Consider the following 18,164-nt stretch of genomic DNA (forward strand, 5'->3'; position numbering starts at 1 on the left):
CCGACGCGTCGCGAGGCGCTGGAGATCTGACCGGCTCGGTCGCCATATTCTGGACTGGAATTGCGGGAAGCCCTTCCTGCTCGGTAATTGAGCGCGGACGGGGCTTCGTGGCCGTGAAATGGGGCGACCTGGCCGTGGTAGCCATCTACGTGTCGCCCAATATCAGCCAGGCAGAATACGCCTCCTTTCTGGACGGACTCGCGGCTTGCACGAGACGTTTAGGCGCCTGCCCGTCACTGGTCCTCGGGGACTTCAACGCCCACTCAACGGCGTGGGGCGCCCGCCGGACCAACAGAAGGGGGCGCGATGTACAGGATTGGGCGGCCGCACTCGACCTCCGACTTATGAACCGGGGGTCGTCCAGCACGTGCGTGGCGTGGCGGGGCGAGTCCATAGTGGACCTCACATGGGCAAACCCCGCCGCATCCCGCCGCGTTTCCGGTTGGGAGGTCTCCCCGGAGGAGACCCTCTCGGACCATCTCTACATCGTGATGGAGGTGGCGGTTGGCGGCGCGACGGGCTACCGTTCGTCGGATGCGCGCGGGCCTACCGGCCCACCGGGAAGGAGAAGAAAATTCCCGCGATGGGCGGTGACGCGGCGCGACGAGGACTTCATGGCGGCGGCCGCTATAGCCGTGGCTTGGTTAGAAGAATCCCCGACCGAGGAGGACGCGGAAGCAGGAGCGACCCGGCTGAGACGCGACATGCACGCGATCTGTGATTCGTGTATGCCGCGGTCTGGAACGCCGCGCCGCGCCGGCGCTGTGTACTGGTGGTCCGAGGAGATCGCTCGTCTCCGCGAGGCGTGTATCCACGCTCGGCGCCAATACACCAGATCCCGCCGTAGACGGCGGGAGGACGAAGGCACAGTGGCTCGCCTGTACGAGGCCTACCGCGAAGCGCGGAGGCCCCTCCAACGAGCCATCAAGGAGGCGAAGAGGCGGGCCTGGAACGAGCTTCTGGCCAGCCTCGACTCTGATCCCTGGGGGCGTCCTTACAAGATGGTATTGAACAAACTCCGTCCATGGGCGCCTCCCTTAACGGAGAGCATGGACCCTCGGTTCCTGGAGGAGGTCGTCGGCACCCTGTTTCCGGGAGCAGCGAATGAGGGAGTGGGCACCTTTACCAAAGAGGAGGAGCAGGAATCCCAGCCGCTGGAAGAGGAACCACGGGTCACTGCGGGGAGTTGGAGCCCGGAATCGAGGGTCACCGAGGAAGAACTGGCCAGGGCCGTCGAGAGGATCGGAGCGCGGAAAGCTCCGGGTCCTGATGGAGTCCCGGCCCGTCTGTGGAGGGACGTCGCCGGGGTCTTGGCCCCGAGACTAATGCGTCTGTTCGACGGATGCCTGTCTCGAGGTGAATTCCCTACTTCGTGGAAGGAGGGGCGGATGGTCCTACTGCCGAAGCCGGGGCGCTCTCCAGACTCGCCTTCCGCCTTCCGGCCGGTGTGCCTTTTGGACGAGGCGGGCAAGCTGCTGGAGAGAGTGATAGCTGCCCGCCTGGAGTCGCATTTGTCCCGGAGCGTGCCCGGGTTGCACGATGGCCAGTTCGGTTTCCGGAGGGGGCGGTCTACGACCGACGCTATCGCCCGTGTCCGCTCCCTTGTCGAGGGGGCCGAGCGGCGTGGTTGCGTGGCGTTGGCCGTATCGCTGGACGTGGTCAACGCCTTCAACAGCATCCCGTGGGACAGAATATGCCGGGCCCTCGAATTTCATCGCGTACCCGCGTATCTGCGGGATGTGGTCCGGGCTTTCCTCCGGAACCGGAGTATCGTCTACACCGTCCGGGGAGGGGGGGTGACCGGGAGGGCTGTACACCGCGGGGTCCCGCAAGGTTCGGTGTTGGGCCCGTTGCTGTGGAACATCGCGTACGACGCGGTGCTTCGGACGCCGATGCCTCCGAACTCGGCGCTGACGTGCTACGCCGACGACACGTTGGTGCTGGTCTGGGGCACGGCATGGGGTAGAACCGTCCGCCTGGCGGAGCTGGCGGTGGCCTGCGTGGTCGCCGAAATCAAGCGATTGGGACTGAGGGTGTCCCCTGAGAAGTCCGAGGCAATGTGGTTTTGCCGCAAGGCCGATCACGGGACGCCCCCAGCGGGTTACCGCCTGAGGTTGGAAGGGACTGAGATCGGGGTCGGGACCAGCATGAAGTATCTGGGCCTGACCCTCGACAGCCACTGGACCTTCGGCGTTCACTTCGAGCGCCTGGCGCCGTCCGTCGAGGCGACGGCGAACGCCTTAGGACGTCTGCTGCCTCGGCTGGGCGGGCCCGGCGTCGGGGTGCGCCGGCTGTACGCCGGCGTGGTGCGATCGAAGCTCCTCTACGGGGCTCCGGTCTGGGCGGAGGACCTGATGACCAATCGTCGCAGTCTCCTAGTAGTCAGGAGACTGCACAGGACAGTGGCCATCAGGATAGCGAGGGGCTTCCGCACCATTTCGGCGGCGGCGGCAGCGGTGCTCGCCGGATTTCCCCCGTTCGAATTGCAGGCCCTGAGGTGCCGTGAGATTTATCTCCACACTCGGGGTCTGTCGGACGGGGCGGGCCCGGGGGGCGCCGACGTCGGGGTTCGGGCTCGGCGAACTTTGCTCGACAGATGGCGCGCCAGCCTCGACACGAGAGCGGGTGCGCCGGGGATAAGAGTCCTCGGGGCCGTCCTTCCAAACTGGGACGTTTGGTTGGACGGCGGCGGGCCTCCCCTGACCTACAGGGTGACGCAGGTGCTCACCGGACACGGTTGCTTCGGTGAGTATCTGCACCGAATCGGGAAGGAGGCGACCGCGCGCTGCCACCACTGCGATGCGAGTGTGGATTCGGCGCAGCACACGCTGGAATACTGCCCGGCGTGGGCGCGGCCGCGCCACGACCTCATCGTGGAAATCGGCGGGGATCTTTCGCCTCCGGTGATTTTCGAAGCACTGTTGACAAACGAGAGAAGGAGGAGGGCCGTGACCTCCTTCTGTGAACAGGTCATGCTTCGAAAAGAGGCTGCGGAGAGGGTGAGGGTGCGGTACTCTCACCCTGAAAGGAACGACCGGCGAGGGCGCGGCAGGGGTCATGGACGCGCTTCGGTGAGAAGCACTAGGTCCGCCGCGTCCCCCGGCGGGGTACAAACTTAGGCGCTGGCAGCTCAGCGCCCCCGGGGCCGCAGAGCAGCCCGGTAGGGGAACCGGACTGCCTGGCACGGCGGCCCCGGCGACGAGGCGCGGTGTGACGTGGCCGCACACCGCTTCACTATGTGACGTATTGAGCGCGGAGGGGGGCCCGGTGTATCGCTTACACCGGTTCCCGGGCCCCTCTCGATCGCAGCCGTGACGGTCATCGTGGAGGTTTTAGTCGGTTGGAGTCCGGCACTACCACGCCGCTTTTCCCCAGAAGCGACCTGGTGTCCGCGCGGATTTCCTCCACGTTAAACAAAAAAAAAAAAAAAAAAAAGATCTCATGTTTAGAAGTTTTACTGCCATATAAAAGGAGAATTCAGTGTCCACAAATATGGTGCACGAAAGTTTTAACCTAGTTTCTAGTGGACAACTTTCTGTCAAGAATACTATCTTCATCGTTTCATATTTATGATCCGCCATTTAATGGCTATAAGTTTTTCGTCATTTCCTTCGACGCCATAAATTTAGTCGATTGCTCTGATCATCATCTTTTTTACACTTTTATCGTATTTCATTTCTAAAAAAAAAAAAAAATAATTGACGACTAATATAATTAAGACAAAAAATATGTTAATAATAGTAACCAAAATTCTTGATAAACAATATTCTAATATATTTATGATACTACTTTTAGTTCTTCGATTCTGTCATTACCTTTTTGTGAACATCTACTTCGAAGTGTATACATACGTATAATCAATCATCTTTTCATTTACTACTTTCTAATGAAATTTCAAGAATAAAACAAAATGTCCCCTTTTTCATCCAACCAGAATAATTGTGCCTTTCCTAACATTGAATCGCTATTGTCGTTAATCCATCGATAGGTGTGATTTTATCTTATCTTATAAATCTCAATGGTAGAAACGAACAAAATAAAAGTAACTCTTAGTTGTCCGCTCGGAGAAACGTGCAACTGCCTCGCATGCCATGATAAATTAAGTTCAAAGCATGCAATCGTGGAATACGATGTAGTTCGCGTCGCAATAATGCACAAGCATGCCGGTGTGGCCACAAATGAAACTGCTAACGCGGCATTTATTTCGAATTGTACGGGCGAGGTGAACCGGTGATTAACATCAAGTTTCTTTTTATCTCATGGAATTGTCATCTGTTTTACCATGCAGTAGAAATTTTTCGGATCGAAGGATACTAATTTATTAAGAATAAAAGTCGCGCTGAATTTTGTTTAGATTGCATGTATCAGCGCTTTTATATTTCATAAATAAGTATTCTCGCAATTTTTATCACGGCATTCCGCATGGTGTTCCTCTGGTGGGTAAAACGATAATGCATTGTAACGGCTCAATTAATATGGAATTTAATTAAAACTCCGTTAAAATGGAAATGACTGTGAGAAGGAACAGCTGTTTCGTTTAATATGTAATATTAGTTGTGGCGTTGAACAAATAGAAATGCTTTCTCCGGTATGCCATTTTTAATTTAATGAATATAGTCATGAGTATCAATCTAATAGTAAATGCAAAGAAAAATATACTTTTATAAATCAATGTGTCTGCTCTTATTAATTAGAAATGCAATAATTTTAGTGAGTCTCATCTTCAGATCTTTGTGTAGTTTATTATACTATACCTATTTTGTACTATTTTCTCTATAGTTTATCGCTATTTTATTAAATTTAAATGACAACTAATATATTTTTAGATCGTTTATTTCCACATAGAAAAATCTACTTCTAGTTGATTTCATGGATCTCGTAAAATTTTAAAGTGGTTAAAGAAAGTAATTACCATGAGATTCAAGTACTTTGGCATATTAGGATTTTCCTTCCATTTTCTTGTTACCTTGCTGAGTTTCATTTTCTTTTATAGCATTATAATAAGACTGTATACCCATATAATAAGAAAATATCGTTTCACGACATTCTAGTTACAGTTCAGCCGGCGTTACAGCAACTTCTGGTCTTTAAGTAGATATTTCATATTGTCATACATCTTAATGGTCTTTAAGTAGATATTTCATATTGTCATACATCTTTTATTACATTGAATCAACGATTAAAAAATATATTAAGTTGAATTTATTCATCGATTTCTAGAGATAGATTCAGCTTACTGAAAAAGACAAACATCAAAGGAATATGTATCCGGAAAGTAATAAAGAAGTCGATTGCAGTAAGAAGTTACTGGCATCTTGGGCAATTTGCATTATTTGTTAAAATGAGACAGTAGAAGCCGTAAGACACGAATATAAATTGCATTCTTGCTACGCATAGTCATAAAATGATACGATTCTTGAAACTTTACGAGATGAATTTATTTTGTCTTCAGTAGTGGACACGCTTGGTTGCTTAAAAATGACAAAATAATACTTCTCTGTTTTTATTTAAAAAGTATAGAACCTGCTTCTGAACTGTAACTGATATAATAATATTAGGACACGGATTTTACGAAGTGTAATAAATTAAAGCAATCGAATCTAATGGTATGGTTTAGTTCTTGCTGTTTCTTGAAAATCTTTACGAATATCTAGGTTGCTTAAAATGAGAAACAGTTATAATAAAATAAGGAAATTTCACATAATGAAAAAATGTTAACTTTGCCTTTACAACTTCATTAAGTTTGTGGATAAATCGTACGCAAAGATAAAGTTCTTTTTATACAAATAGATATGAACAATATAAGAGAATCAAATATAAGAGGATTCTTTAAAAATTTAGATTAAAAATTCTCCAATTAAATATGAACTTCCTTTACTTTCCTATCGATGTAAAGGACCTGATGTGAAGCAAAGGACTTAACGAAGAACCGTGTGAAATGAAACTTTCATTTTACTAAAATTTCACGTTCGGTGTGTAGTTTTCATTCAAAGAATGTGAATGAATAATTTTATATCAAATGCTTCTACAGTAATTACGCGAGAACTATTCCAATTCAAAAACTATTTCACCCCTTAAACGTTCTACCGATTCTATAAAAAAGATCCTTCGATATTTATAAAACCCTCCCAAACTCATTTCAGTTAAAACTAAAAACGAAAGAGAGAGAAAGAGAGAAAGAAAGAGAGAAGACAGACGTCTTTGTGTTCACGAAAATAATAATTACACTAAAAATAGAATCCAAGCGGAAATATGTTCCATCCGCAAAATATTACGAGTATTGTACTTTAAATATTTTATATATTTTTATATACATATATGCATTCTATACATATTTGGATCTTCAAATTTCTCACAAGTGCATCCGCAGTCTGATGATATGCCTTGATGTCTATTTTTCTATTTGTTCATTCCATTCTTCCAAAAAACAAGAAAAGGGATTGCCATTGCATAATTCCTCGTAAATCCTGAATGGCATTTCCCAAGTGTGCACCGTGGCTAATCTTAGGATGTAATACTGGCGTAACCGGGCAGGTTGTCTAACACGGTCCGATCTAAAGAAAGAAAAACGAGATGAAAATTCTCGGGCGGAATAGTTGGCAGTTTTCCCTTGAACGTTGTAGGACGTTGTCGTTTGGGGTTTAAAGCCGGAGCAACAAGCTCCGATCGATGAACTCTGTCGATGTTCCTTTTCCTTCTTATGTGTGAATTACACCATGTGCTCCTGGACAGGGTTAATGAGTGGAGATGCATGAAAAGACACGCGCGTGTAAACCAACGATTAAAAGCGTCTGTGTCGCGTGTCTCGCGAAGACTTATACTGAAAGGTTCAGCCTACATTTAAATACCGAGTTATTTTAATCTTTGTTTCGTGTGGACTTAGGAACTTAATAGAACAGAGATAATTTACCGAAGAATCGAACCTTTTGTAACATCGTGCAAAGAGGAAAATATCAGAAGGTGTATGAAAATATTCGAATATCTGTTTACCTTCGAAGAAATGGGGTTTAATTATAAAATTAGAGACGAAAGATTCTACAACGAAGTATAAAATAGTATAAAATACTAGCATAAAACACGATGAAATGGATTTTTAAGAAACACTTGGATAATCTATGTATGTGTGAAAATGACAGCAAGAGGAAAGTTGGCACAATTGAAAAATTAATCGATTCCGTTAACCGATGCAATTTTCGTAGAAGTATTTTTACGTTTTTATGCATCGAGTCTCTTTGCTTATAAAAACATAACGTGTTCTCTATAGAATCTTGTATAAACGCTTATCACTGACTGAAAGCTAGTTTAGGAAAGTTACTTTAACAAGTTAAATAGATGATAGTTGCACTATTTGAATTGAGCAACTTAACGTTGTCAGCTGAAGTTTGACCAGGTATGCATATTTCCTATCAGTCACGGAAGATTAAGTTACCGTAAGTTACTGCACGTCTTGCTATAATTGCATTTTCTATACTATGGAACTTCCAGCAGATTTATTTTGAAAGAAATTAGCTAAAGGCTCTATCTCTAGCTAAAGCTACATCTCTTTTATATATTTTGTTATATATTACCATTTCCTTGAAACATATAAAATTTTGTGCTTTAAAGATAAGATTGTTAAAGCGTAGAAGATGCATAAAGTATTCCTTTTGCAATTTAACATCGATATGGAAGAAACTTTGTATCCATTTTTCCAATATATTTATGCAAAACTTAATGAAAAATTTAATTATACAGAGTATCGAAGTTCTGAAAACAAGAATTGAAAAACACCTCTTATGTTGGAGATTATAAATAATCTCTTCTCCGTATTATTTTGTAAAAATATAGTATTCTTTACATTGTTCTTCATCATAAGCACAATATTCTCTATATCACCTTCTATAAGTAAATTAACTGTAGCACGTATTTTTTTTTTTTTTTATCGTATACCTATGTATTATTATTATAAAATACATAAAGAACTCCTGTTCACCTATTGTCTACAATTTGTTCCTCTAATTTCGACATAATTCTCTTTCGAGTAAAATCTTAGATGACTCGCACAATTTCACCTAACAGCTACATATACAAAATTTGGAACAGACTTACAACATCGAGTTATACAACCATTTGTAATTATTCCTCATCAAACTATCCGTTCCTAAGCTCAGTCCCCTTTGTTCGTAATAGCTTTGGAATTAAACAGACATAAAGCATTTTGTCCGTAGCACAAAGCTATTGCGCACGGAGTGAAGAGGGCTGAGATTTTAAGTCAAATAAATTCCCGTTTATTTAGCGACTATAAACGGCGCATCGCATATTCCTTTTGAAGCATTATCGCGATGTATTTTCGCCTAACGCGATTTTATGATTTATATCGCGTTAGTCGACACGGTTGAACGTTCTTTACGAGCGGATCTGCACGTTGCTCATCGCTTCGTTCGTTCGTCAATACGGACACGAACCATTTCTGTCGTGAATCTTTACGAGCGACGTTCAGGCAAGCGTCAGGATCATCTTGACCGCGTATCGCCAGAGGCACGTGGTCCTAAACGTCGGTTTATAGATAGCGACGTGCCAGAGATGGCTTAAGGGACTGTAGGACGTTGTTCAGCCACGACCATGGTTGAATTATCGCCTCTTACGAGACCGAGATTAAAGTTCCGCTTCCTAACGCTGAATTCAACGAAATTGCGATTTTCCTTTGTCCACGTAATGCTTTGAACACATTTCGTTTTATGTTAAATTTTTAGGGTTTAGCGGGCGACAGGGTCTTAATGAGAATTTTTAAGGCTCGATTAACGTTTGAGATTGAATTAGACCCTTTAGGTTTTGCTCAGCAATTGCCATTGAATGAGAATTCTTACATTTTGGTCAAGATTAAATATCGACTGAGAATTTGCTTTGTATAGTCTTGTTGCGATAGCTTCTTGGATAGAGGTTGGTTTTTGTTGTAATCAAAAGTAAAATATAATTTCTGTGTGATAACGAGCTTAAGCTCCTGTATTAATACAGAAAAACACACACATTCATTTTTACACAAAAGTTTCATGTCATGGGCAAAATGTCTTTTAAGTAAAATATTAGTGATTGTGTCTTTTGTATTTCCCACTTGCGTTTATGTTTTTCTTGTATTTTACAATCAAAATAGAAAATATTGTCATTTTCATTTTTACTAACTCTCAGTTCGAATCTGTAGCTGATAGTTTTGTAGATGATTCGCAATTCAAATGGAGAATCGCAGTTTCGTGAAGCGCCGAATGGTTTTATCGGACACCTGCAGCTCTGTCGACTCTAATTATAATAAATTCGTTCTGTATAGACAGTTGGTCTATCCGATAGTAATATCATCACCATAAAGCAGTGTTATCGGCTTGTTGACTCTATAACGTCGGTATTGCTTGTACGATATTACAGCGGTAGACAGGTTGTAGGTACATCGATTACATTTCTATGTACTACATGAAGTGGAAGATTAAGTCGTAAGAATGCAATAAAAGGGAAGAGACAAGATACTGCTAATAATTTTGAATTTATGAGCTATAAGCTATTCAATTTTGTTGCTTCGTCTCTTTGATAGATTAAAAGGTATCTTGTGAGAGTTCTTTCACCTAAATTTTTCACTTTCGTATTTACATTGTAATAATAATCTAAATTTTCGTAATCCTTCACTCTTATCCAAAGAAACACTTATTTACTATAAATATTTTTTGAAACTTCATGACATTGTAAAATCTAGATGGAGGAAGAAATAGCGACAAGAAGATTATTAAACAAATACTTGGAATTCTATTTTACAACCACACTGTTAAAAAACAGATCTCGATAAATTGAGTGAGGAAAAATTGCAAATGAAATCGTACGTTAACAGATTGAATTCTCTTCTTAATCTGACTATTACAAAGAGAAAAAAAATCAATTTCACAATCTCTGTAGTACATACATCCAAGAAGCTCTTCTTTTGTCGCCTTACTACTTCATATGTTTCTCACGCGTATGTCAAACATCCTAGGAAGGCTCGTAAACATATCGAAAGTCTGCGCGAATTCTTGGACCGTGTTGGAAGCCAAAAATAAAAATGTTTTCATTAAGTGTACAAATCTCTTCTTCGGTTTCCCTTTGGCACTATAACCATGAGAGATTTGCGATCTTACTTTCGGTTTTCGGGACAGGAATAAATTAACTTCTTTATTTTTCGCCATTCGTCATCTAGTCATGGCTCCTCGAGATTCGCCGGACCATGTGTCATCGATCGCAAAAGCTCGATGAAATACAAACCAGCATCGTTCCCTTCCGCGTACGCGCAATGATATACGACGCTGTTAATTAAAGCGTCGGGGGAAATTCGACAGAGTACAAGGCGAAGTTAATGGGGAGAACGTCGAAAAAAATATACGAGCATTCTGTAGATAGCACAGTATCTCTAGAGTGTTATGATACGGATAAATTTTCGCGGTATAACTTTATAATGACTATGCGAGAGGATGCTTTGGATTTCATCTCTCAAGGGTGCTTGATTTCTTGCTTTATATAGGTGATAAGAAATAAGATAAGATTGTTCTTATCAATGGAAGGTCGTTTTAGACATTGCAGTAGCTCACGAAAGTATTCGAATACATATAAAAGCTTTCTATGAATATATTATTTGTATTGTACGAATCGTCTTGAGAAATTTTATTGGCACTACAGCGACGATCGTTAATGATATTGGTAACTTTTATAACAAAATTGCAGATGTACATAGAATACCTACGAGATACGTATTTAATGCTGGTACATATGCATTTCGCAGAAATTACTAATTTGCGAAGAATATTACTTTTAAATTTCAAAAAATAAAGAGAGTCGTATAGAGAGGCATAAAAAATTTGATCTTAACCCATTAAAGATATTAAAATATTTATACTAGCGCGATAAAGAAGACCTTGAGAGAAGGCAGTAATTAACCGCATAATTTCCTGAAACATCTGAGTTGAATCCAAACGACGTTTCCTTCCTGTGAGATCAGATTGTAAATGTGAAATTGGTTATCCGGCGTCATCACTCCAAAGAATGGAAGGTACGGATCCTTTGTTTGCCGAAGTTTCCCCAGAATTTTGTCGGCTCTTCAACCGTCTCTGGTGCATCGGTTCATTAACGAGCACCACTTGGGCGTCGTCGTTGTCGTCGACGACGTCGCCACTCGAGTTCCACGCTTAATTATTCCACCCGTTACACGTGTCTCTGGATCTCATTGAGGCTTTCCCCGTTCTTTTAATTCCGCTTTATATCGTTCCTTGGGCCACTAGGTTAATGGAGTGTCGTCATTCCTTGACATTACCGCGAACGATGGTAGCGTCCATATTTTCATTTCTCGATGTTAACCTCGCCCCCGTGAGACAGCTTTACCGCCCCGCGACCAAATTGAGAAATTTAAATCGCTTCATGGAATTTTTGCAATCTTTCTGCTAACATTCTGCGAGATGTTGAGTAATTGCTTGATTTAATGTGCTCGTGAAGTTGCTATTAAATGAGTGTTTCTTTAGGGTGATTCAAAGATAATTGAATTGTCTGCTATTTTTATAACCTTTTGTTGGATCAAATATGTTTAATTAGACGGTGGATACTACTGCGATGGGGAAACTGATAATTATATTTTTTTCATTGCATTAATTAAAGACAAAATGTGTCGTTCATTTATTTTCAAGTGTTATTTATTACGTATTAAAAAAGACCGTCAAAGGACATCAAATTGAAATAAGAGTTGAGTAATAAAATACGGACTGAACTTTTTTCCTTGTAGAAGTTACGTAGACATATACTTACATATTTCTGCTTTGTGATTTCGTTATTTCTTATTCGTTATTACAAATTACAACTGTTATCGTTGCGGCATTTTTCCTTTTCTTTCTTTATGGTGCGTTTCCTTTGGATTGAGATTTATTTGCCTTTTCCCTAAGAAATTTCTTGCTTGATGATGTCATCCGTTTAAAAAGATGAATCTCTCAAAGCAGCCGGCCTGTTGTAATAAAAATAAAAGTGAAGATCTTAATCGACGACGACCAACTATCTTTTAATACGGATAATTTATGAGCTTTTAAAGATAAAAGTTCTTCATCTCTCTCTAACTGGTTTCATTAATTTTCTTCTTTTATCTTAATTACGAGTTTTATGTTGCATCATCAGCGACGAAATTGTCTTGATTTCTTTTTATTACTTTAATAAACAACTTTGAGTCGCCGTTCATTATTCCATTATTTGAATAATATTGTTTATTAAATCGAAATTAAATATTTCTTTATTAATTATATCGGGACGTAAATTATGATTTAATGAAAATTAAATTTTCTTCATCTTGTTGTAACGTCTGCTTCAATTTGTTATAGTCATTTTGAAGAAGAAATGTTGTTTTCTGATTTATTCTTTCCCTTTGTACACGCAAAACAAGACATTTTTTCCACTTATCGAGCAAGTCCCATTTATCATTAATCACATATATGTTTACAAAATATCATATATGCAGTTCTACCAATGAAATCCCGATTTGTACGGTCAATGTAAAGTAGATGCTGAATATAAAAAGCTCATTCTTCCATTCGTGCTCTTATCAAAGTAGGTACTGTCGATGTAGGCAATGTACTGTAGGCAATGTTACGAGTCATACATTCTATTATACGTTGAATAAATTTTATTATATGAATAAGTACAGTGAGGAACAAGTGACTTTCCTTATTCGTTCAAATTTTTCATACAGATTTTAGAAGTACGAAATATCTTATCAATTCGACATACAAGTACACCTCTTAGAGATCTCCCTATGTTAATTATTAGTTTTTGAAATATTTGCAATCACTTTTAGATTACTCTATTGCGTTATTAAATTAGAATGTTACTTTTTTCTACCTTGAAGTGTGTAACTGTTTTCCCTTATCCTTCGCAAAGAATTTGCTCGATGTTAGCAATATTCTTTTTTCATTTTCATTCCACCCATTGCGAATGGCCATTGCGTGAATTTAAAAGAGCTATCCCATTATCCTATTAAAGCGTATGCATGTGCATTTCAGTAAATGTTCCGAAACACATTTTCTACATCGTTTAGAAGGGAAAGAAAAAATATCTGAAACAACCGTTGAAGCATAATATAATTTTCAATATTGAAAACAATTTTCCATAGACTCGTGTTACAAACTTAACATCTTTATTTCTTTTAATTATTTCTGTAGGTTGTTATTCATATTTTATACTGTATTTTACCCGAATTCTATTTTAAAGCTATAACAACGGAGTGCGACAACTTTGAATGTTTTATATTTTTCATCATTCCTCGTCCCGTTCAAATGACGTCATAAACCAATAAGTTTGATAACTTACCGAAGCTTTTTCAAACACGTTTATCTCAATCGAATTCCGTTATAGCATCAAAGTGCAACGACCTTGACAAACGGAAATCGAAATCCGCGGGCACGGCCGTATACGTGGGACGGTTGCAAGCGTTACGCAAGGCCATAGTTCTCGATCGTGATTCATGATCGACGGTTGCTGCCAAACGCCCGCAATCGCCTTTCGCCGACTGATGCAAATGCGTGTCCACACTCTTGCAACGAATTCCTCGTGTTACACTAACCTCGACACGTGAGAAATCGTCTGTAGGTTGACGCGCATACAGTCGTACCTACAGTAGCATACATAGACGTCGCGTCATTCGATGTTACGATCGTTTTATCCGCCACTTTTATGTATTTCTATGGATATGCGTAGATTTTTCTGCTGAAAAGAAAAATCTCTTCGCTTGCTCGTACCATAAAAGAGTTCGTAATAAATTTCAACGTCCATTTGGTTTAGGAAATGATTGCTGGGGGATTTGCTAAAAAAAGAGTTATACATTCCATGGAGAGCTTAGATTCGTACTAAGTTTATTACAGTATAAAATAGAACAATAGTTAGATTTTAATAACAGGTAATTAATAATAAAAAATTGCAATATTTTTATTTCTCAGTCATTTTTAAACCTAAGGTTTTAAGCGGTTTCGTGTCCTTCATCTTTGATTTTGTTCTACTTTTGCTAGTCTTTTATCTGTGGAATCTTCCATCTCGGAAGATGCTGATTTTTCGATCTAAGCTTCGGAGACCTTTTTCATGCCCTTTGAGACTCTGCTTTCTTATCTCTGAGATTTTCTTCTCTTTTGGCATCGAAGATTCGGAACTATATTTTGTAAATTGTTGTTACATTATTTAGTTTAACACGATTGGCATAATCTTTGTCCCGTTTTAACTCACAATTATACCTTTTGTACTTCCACGTGTCAGTAAAATATCGCCACGCTCTTAACGCTGTTGTAACATATGTAGCAAGAAAGAACAACCCTCGTGTACACAATTTTAACGCAACACTTATTTATCTTAAAAGAGCCGTCAAGATATGTAGAACATTTCATAAAAGGTGGATTTCCTTTTTACAAGGGGTACTTACGCTGAATAAGTTCGTTGTATACAGTAGCCATTTTCACGGAGCAGATTTTCAACACCTTTTGAAGACTTGCTTTTTCCGTAAGAGATCGCATTAACGAAACACGTTTCAGCGAACCCAATTTTCCGGCGTCCGTATCATCCGCCCCCGCTTTCAGTCTCAAGAGACGGACTTTATTGTTTTACTCTGGAACAACGCTAACGTTTCGAATCGTTTTTGCGCTAATCTCGCGCCTTTCTTTCACGAGATCGCGTATCTCTTCCTATGCAATCGTTACAGCCCCCATTTAGCCCCGTTTTAATCGCTATCGTTTCGGTTTTTCATTTCACGATATCTCTGCATCTGTTTTTACCCGTGCATTTAGCTCTATATCGGCAATTGTTGTATCTAAATACAGCAAAACCGAGTAATGATCGATACTCGGAATATTAGAATGATACGAAGAGTATCGTAACAGGGCTATCAAGTAGTTTTTCGCGTATCTAGAAATGGTATTTCAAAGGAAAAGGGAATTTTGTGTTTGCTATTTTTTAAAGATAGTATAGATATAGAGTAGCTTAGGAATAAAGTAATATATTATTCTTATGTCAAAGAGAGTTATGTATACGTAGAACGTAGGAGAACTTTAACAAGAAAGAGTAGTTGAAAAGGGTTATTAGAAAAGTTGGATTTTTTTAATTAGTTTGTGTTTCTATATTGAAAGAAAGTATAACTTTATTTCTTCCAATCTTAGTAAATGTCGTGCATATTAATTTAAGTTTCTCTGTAAGTAGATGGAATTGGTCAAGTTGCTATCGGTATTCCTTCGTTAACATCTTCGTCTTTAATTTTAATTGTAATCAGAAGAGTTTAAAACGGACTTCGCATTAGTTACTTTTCAGCCTAAAAAACAATTAGGTTTATCTATTTTTCATTTATCAGTATTGTTCTTACAGTTCCCACATAAATGGAATTTTATTTATTTTTATAACTGGAATTTTATTTTATCCTGGAATCAACATTACTGCGTTTTACAAAAATTATCCAACATACAGATTTTATTATAACATTCGTATCATGCATTTAAAGAAAGAAAAGAATAAACATATCGATTACATTTTCAATTAATCATTTCAAATACGAAATAAAGTAACATCGAAACATTTAATTTCAGATTGCAGTGGTTGATATTCGTCCTGTTCTGTGTGACGCGCGTCAACGCGGACTTTTTCAACGAGAAAAAAGGTAAGTGTCAGTTCATTCAACGATAATGGGCCGACTCGGGGGTTGGTGATTCAGAGATTCGAGGACCATTTGTCCCTCTCTGCCCTTCCAGACGTCGTCTACTATGACGATCCGTGGTACAAAATTCTCAGGAGGGCTCTTCACTCGTCGAGGACTTCTCAAGAATATTCAGCGGGTTTTTTACCAATCTTTCTCGCGAACTTCCAACGTTATTCGTTTTACGTGAGCAATGCTTCGTTACAAAGCTATTTGCGAACCGTCCGCAACAAGCTGAACAAAATTTCGTCGGTTTCTCTTTCAATCGCTTTACATTTTTCAGTAAGTCACTTTTCGTCTGTGTTGTTTTAATATTCATATCCTTTATTTTTACTGCAGTAGCGTCTTGTTTTTATCGATTAATAATATTTATTAGGAAATTATATTTATTAGGAATTGTTAGCGATTGCCGCTTTAATTTTAGGGTCAAGCTGTTTCTTGAAATAAATATTTAAGAGACAATTAATATAAATATAGAGAAGTAAGAGGAATTTTAATGGAAAGGACAAAGTTAAAAAGGATTGTTCTATCAACTTGAAGTAGTTTGTTTTATTTACACTGTATTTCATGTTGATACCAAAACTTTCTCAAATGTATGTAAAGTATGAACAGTTTGTTTGTCATACTGATAGCTCCTCTGAATTCAGTTATAGCTCGAATTTCTTCCGTCGAATGTGGAAAGTGCAGTGATTCTTTCCGAACCCGCGGACTTCTTTCTTACTTAAGTGAGGTCGGTCACTCGTAAAAACGAATCGTCTAGCCATTCTCAATGGACCATCTCGTTGAAGTTGATGTAACATGAAGTTAGGATCTTTATTTTGGATTTTTAAGTTACCCTGATATTGCAAAAGTAACAACGACAAATTCGACTATTTCAAATTATTTGTTCGTCCATAAGATGATAATAACAAAATAATATTCTTCTATCCTATATCGTACATGAGTTTTCTTTAAATAATTCTCACTTTTTAACGTTGCAGTATAATGTGAATTAAGAACAATTTGCAATAGCAATTCTATTAAGGGAAAGTATGATAAATACAGGATTGTAACAATTTTATGGTGTTGTAAATTTTCACGAAACTATTTCATATTTCCGAGCAATTTTCCATTTTTCATGAAGTGAGGTAAAATATTAGCAGTAATGCGAAGCAAGTTTCGAAGAAGGATGGAGATTCCCGAAGAAGGATTTAATAAAAATCTTGCTTGAATCGTGATTACAAAGCCCTAATATCTTGAAATGGTTTTATGATCATCAGCATATCTTTATTTCCTCCTTTAAGAATTTCATAACCCGAAGAGTCGCTTCTCAGATTCAGCAGATATTTCATTCCGGCGAATCGTTTTTATACAGACCTTCATCTCGTTTCCGGCATTCCATATTATTCTGATCAGTCGTTATAAAATCGAGGAATCACAGTTGAATCGTTAAGAAATAATTTGTCGATTCTTTCATTTTTCGTATACTGTCACTGTATCGACGAATATATTAAAAATGAAACAAATATTCCTTTCTTCAAGATATCGAAGGAAGTTTGTAAAAAAGGACGTATCACGGTGATGTTTCCACTTAAATCGATATCATTCCATGTTTTAAATATCTTTTTACTAAAAGTGAAAGTATCGGATTATTATACGAGTATTTCTTCCACAATAAATAAATAAATAAAAATATATATAGTATAATATATATATGTATACTTATATGAACTTTTAATAGATTTTTAACAAGTTTTTTAAATAATTAAAGAAACCTACATGTTATATTAACGTTTGAGGAAATATTCTGAAAATAGTTTATGGTTGAAATACCATATTTTTTCTTAACCAAAATAGATTTAGTTTTTTAACTTGTCGTTAACATTTATTAAATTTCCAAGTAGCTAATTATAAAATTTGAATACGTAACACGTTATCTGTATCAAGAAAACAATCGCAGTGCTCAAAATCATTTCAACGATAATTTAAGATTATGAACGATTCGCATTCATACTTTAATTTCCCAAGCGATTTTGCGGTGATGCATAGACACGATTCTAAGGAACTGTCTCGAAGACAATCCGAAGTCGATAATCCACGAACGCAAGAAGCATCGCGTTATCCGGAAGCTCGAAAGACTCAGCCGCTCGGTGAGTTTCCGGTTCTCTTATCAGGGGCGGATGCAAAGAGGGTAGGTCGGCTGTGTCGGTGGTGTTATAGTATAGGAAGCGGGGTGAAAAGGGACGAATAGCTCCCGCAGGATGCGAGATAACTCTCATCCCCATAGCCTCATTTGTATCCGCCTCTCTTCTTCCACCTTCCATGGTGAACGGTTGCTTTTTGCATCACTACCTCGTCAATATTTAACGACGCGTCATTGGTCAGACCCAATTGCCATTCAGTTTCATTTTTCTTTCCTACTGTTTTAAAACGATAATTGAGAATATTTAATTATAACGACTAATTTTTTACAATTATTGTAGAACTTCTGATAAAATTT

General features: G+C 39.8%; 1 protein-coding gene across 8 annotated transcripts in view; it reads left to right on the forward strand.

Moving 5' to 3' along the window:
- Mp (collagen XV/XVIII-type protein multiplexin) overlaps nucleotides 1-18,164 on the forward strand; it is a 353,266-nt gene that overhangs the window by 12,484 nt on the left and 322,618 nt on the right. For all 8 annotated transcript variants that reach the window (XM_069109132.1, XM_069109133.1, XM_069109135.1 and 5 more), the window contains exon 2: nucleotides 15,579-15,649. In XM_069109132.1, the coding sequence (XP_068965233.1) occupies nucleotides 15,579-15,649 (71 nt within the window). The remainder of the gene's footprint in view (nucleotides 1-15,578; nucleotides 15,650-18,164) is intronic.

The sequence above is a fragment of the Bombus flavifrons genome, chromosome 3 (assembly GCF_040668555.2).
Source record: "Bombus flavifrons isolate JBK064 chromosome 3, iyBomFlav1_principal, whole genome shotgun sequence".
Classification (NCBI taxonomy): Eukaryota; Metazoa; Arthropoda; class Insecta; order Hymenoptera; family Apidae; genus Bombus; species Bombus flavifrons.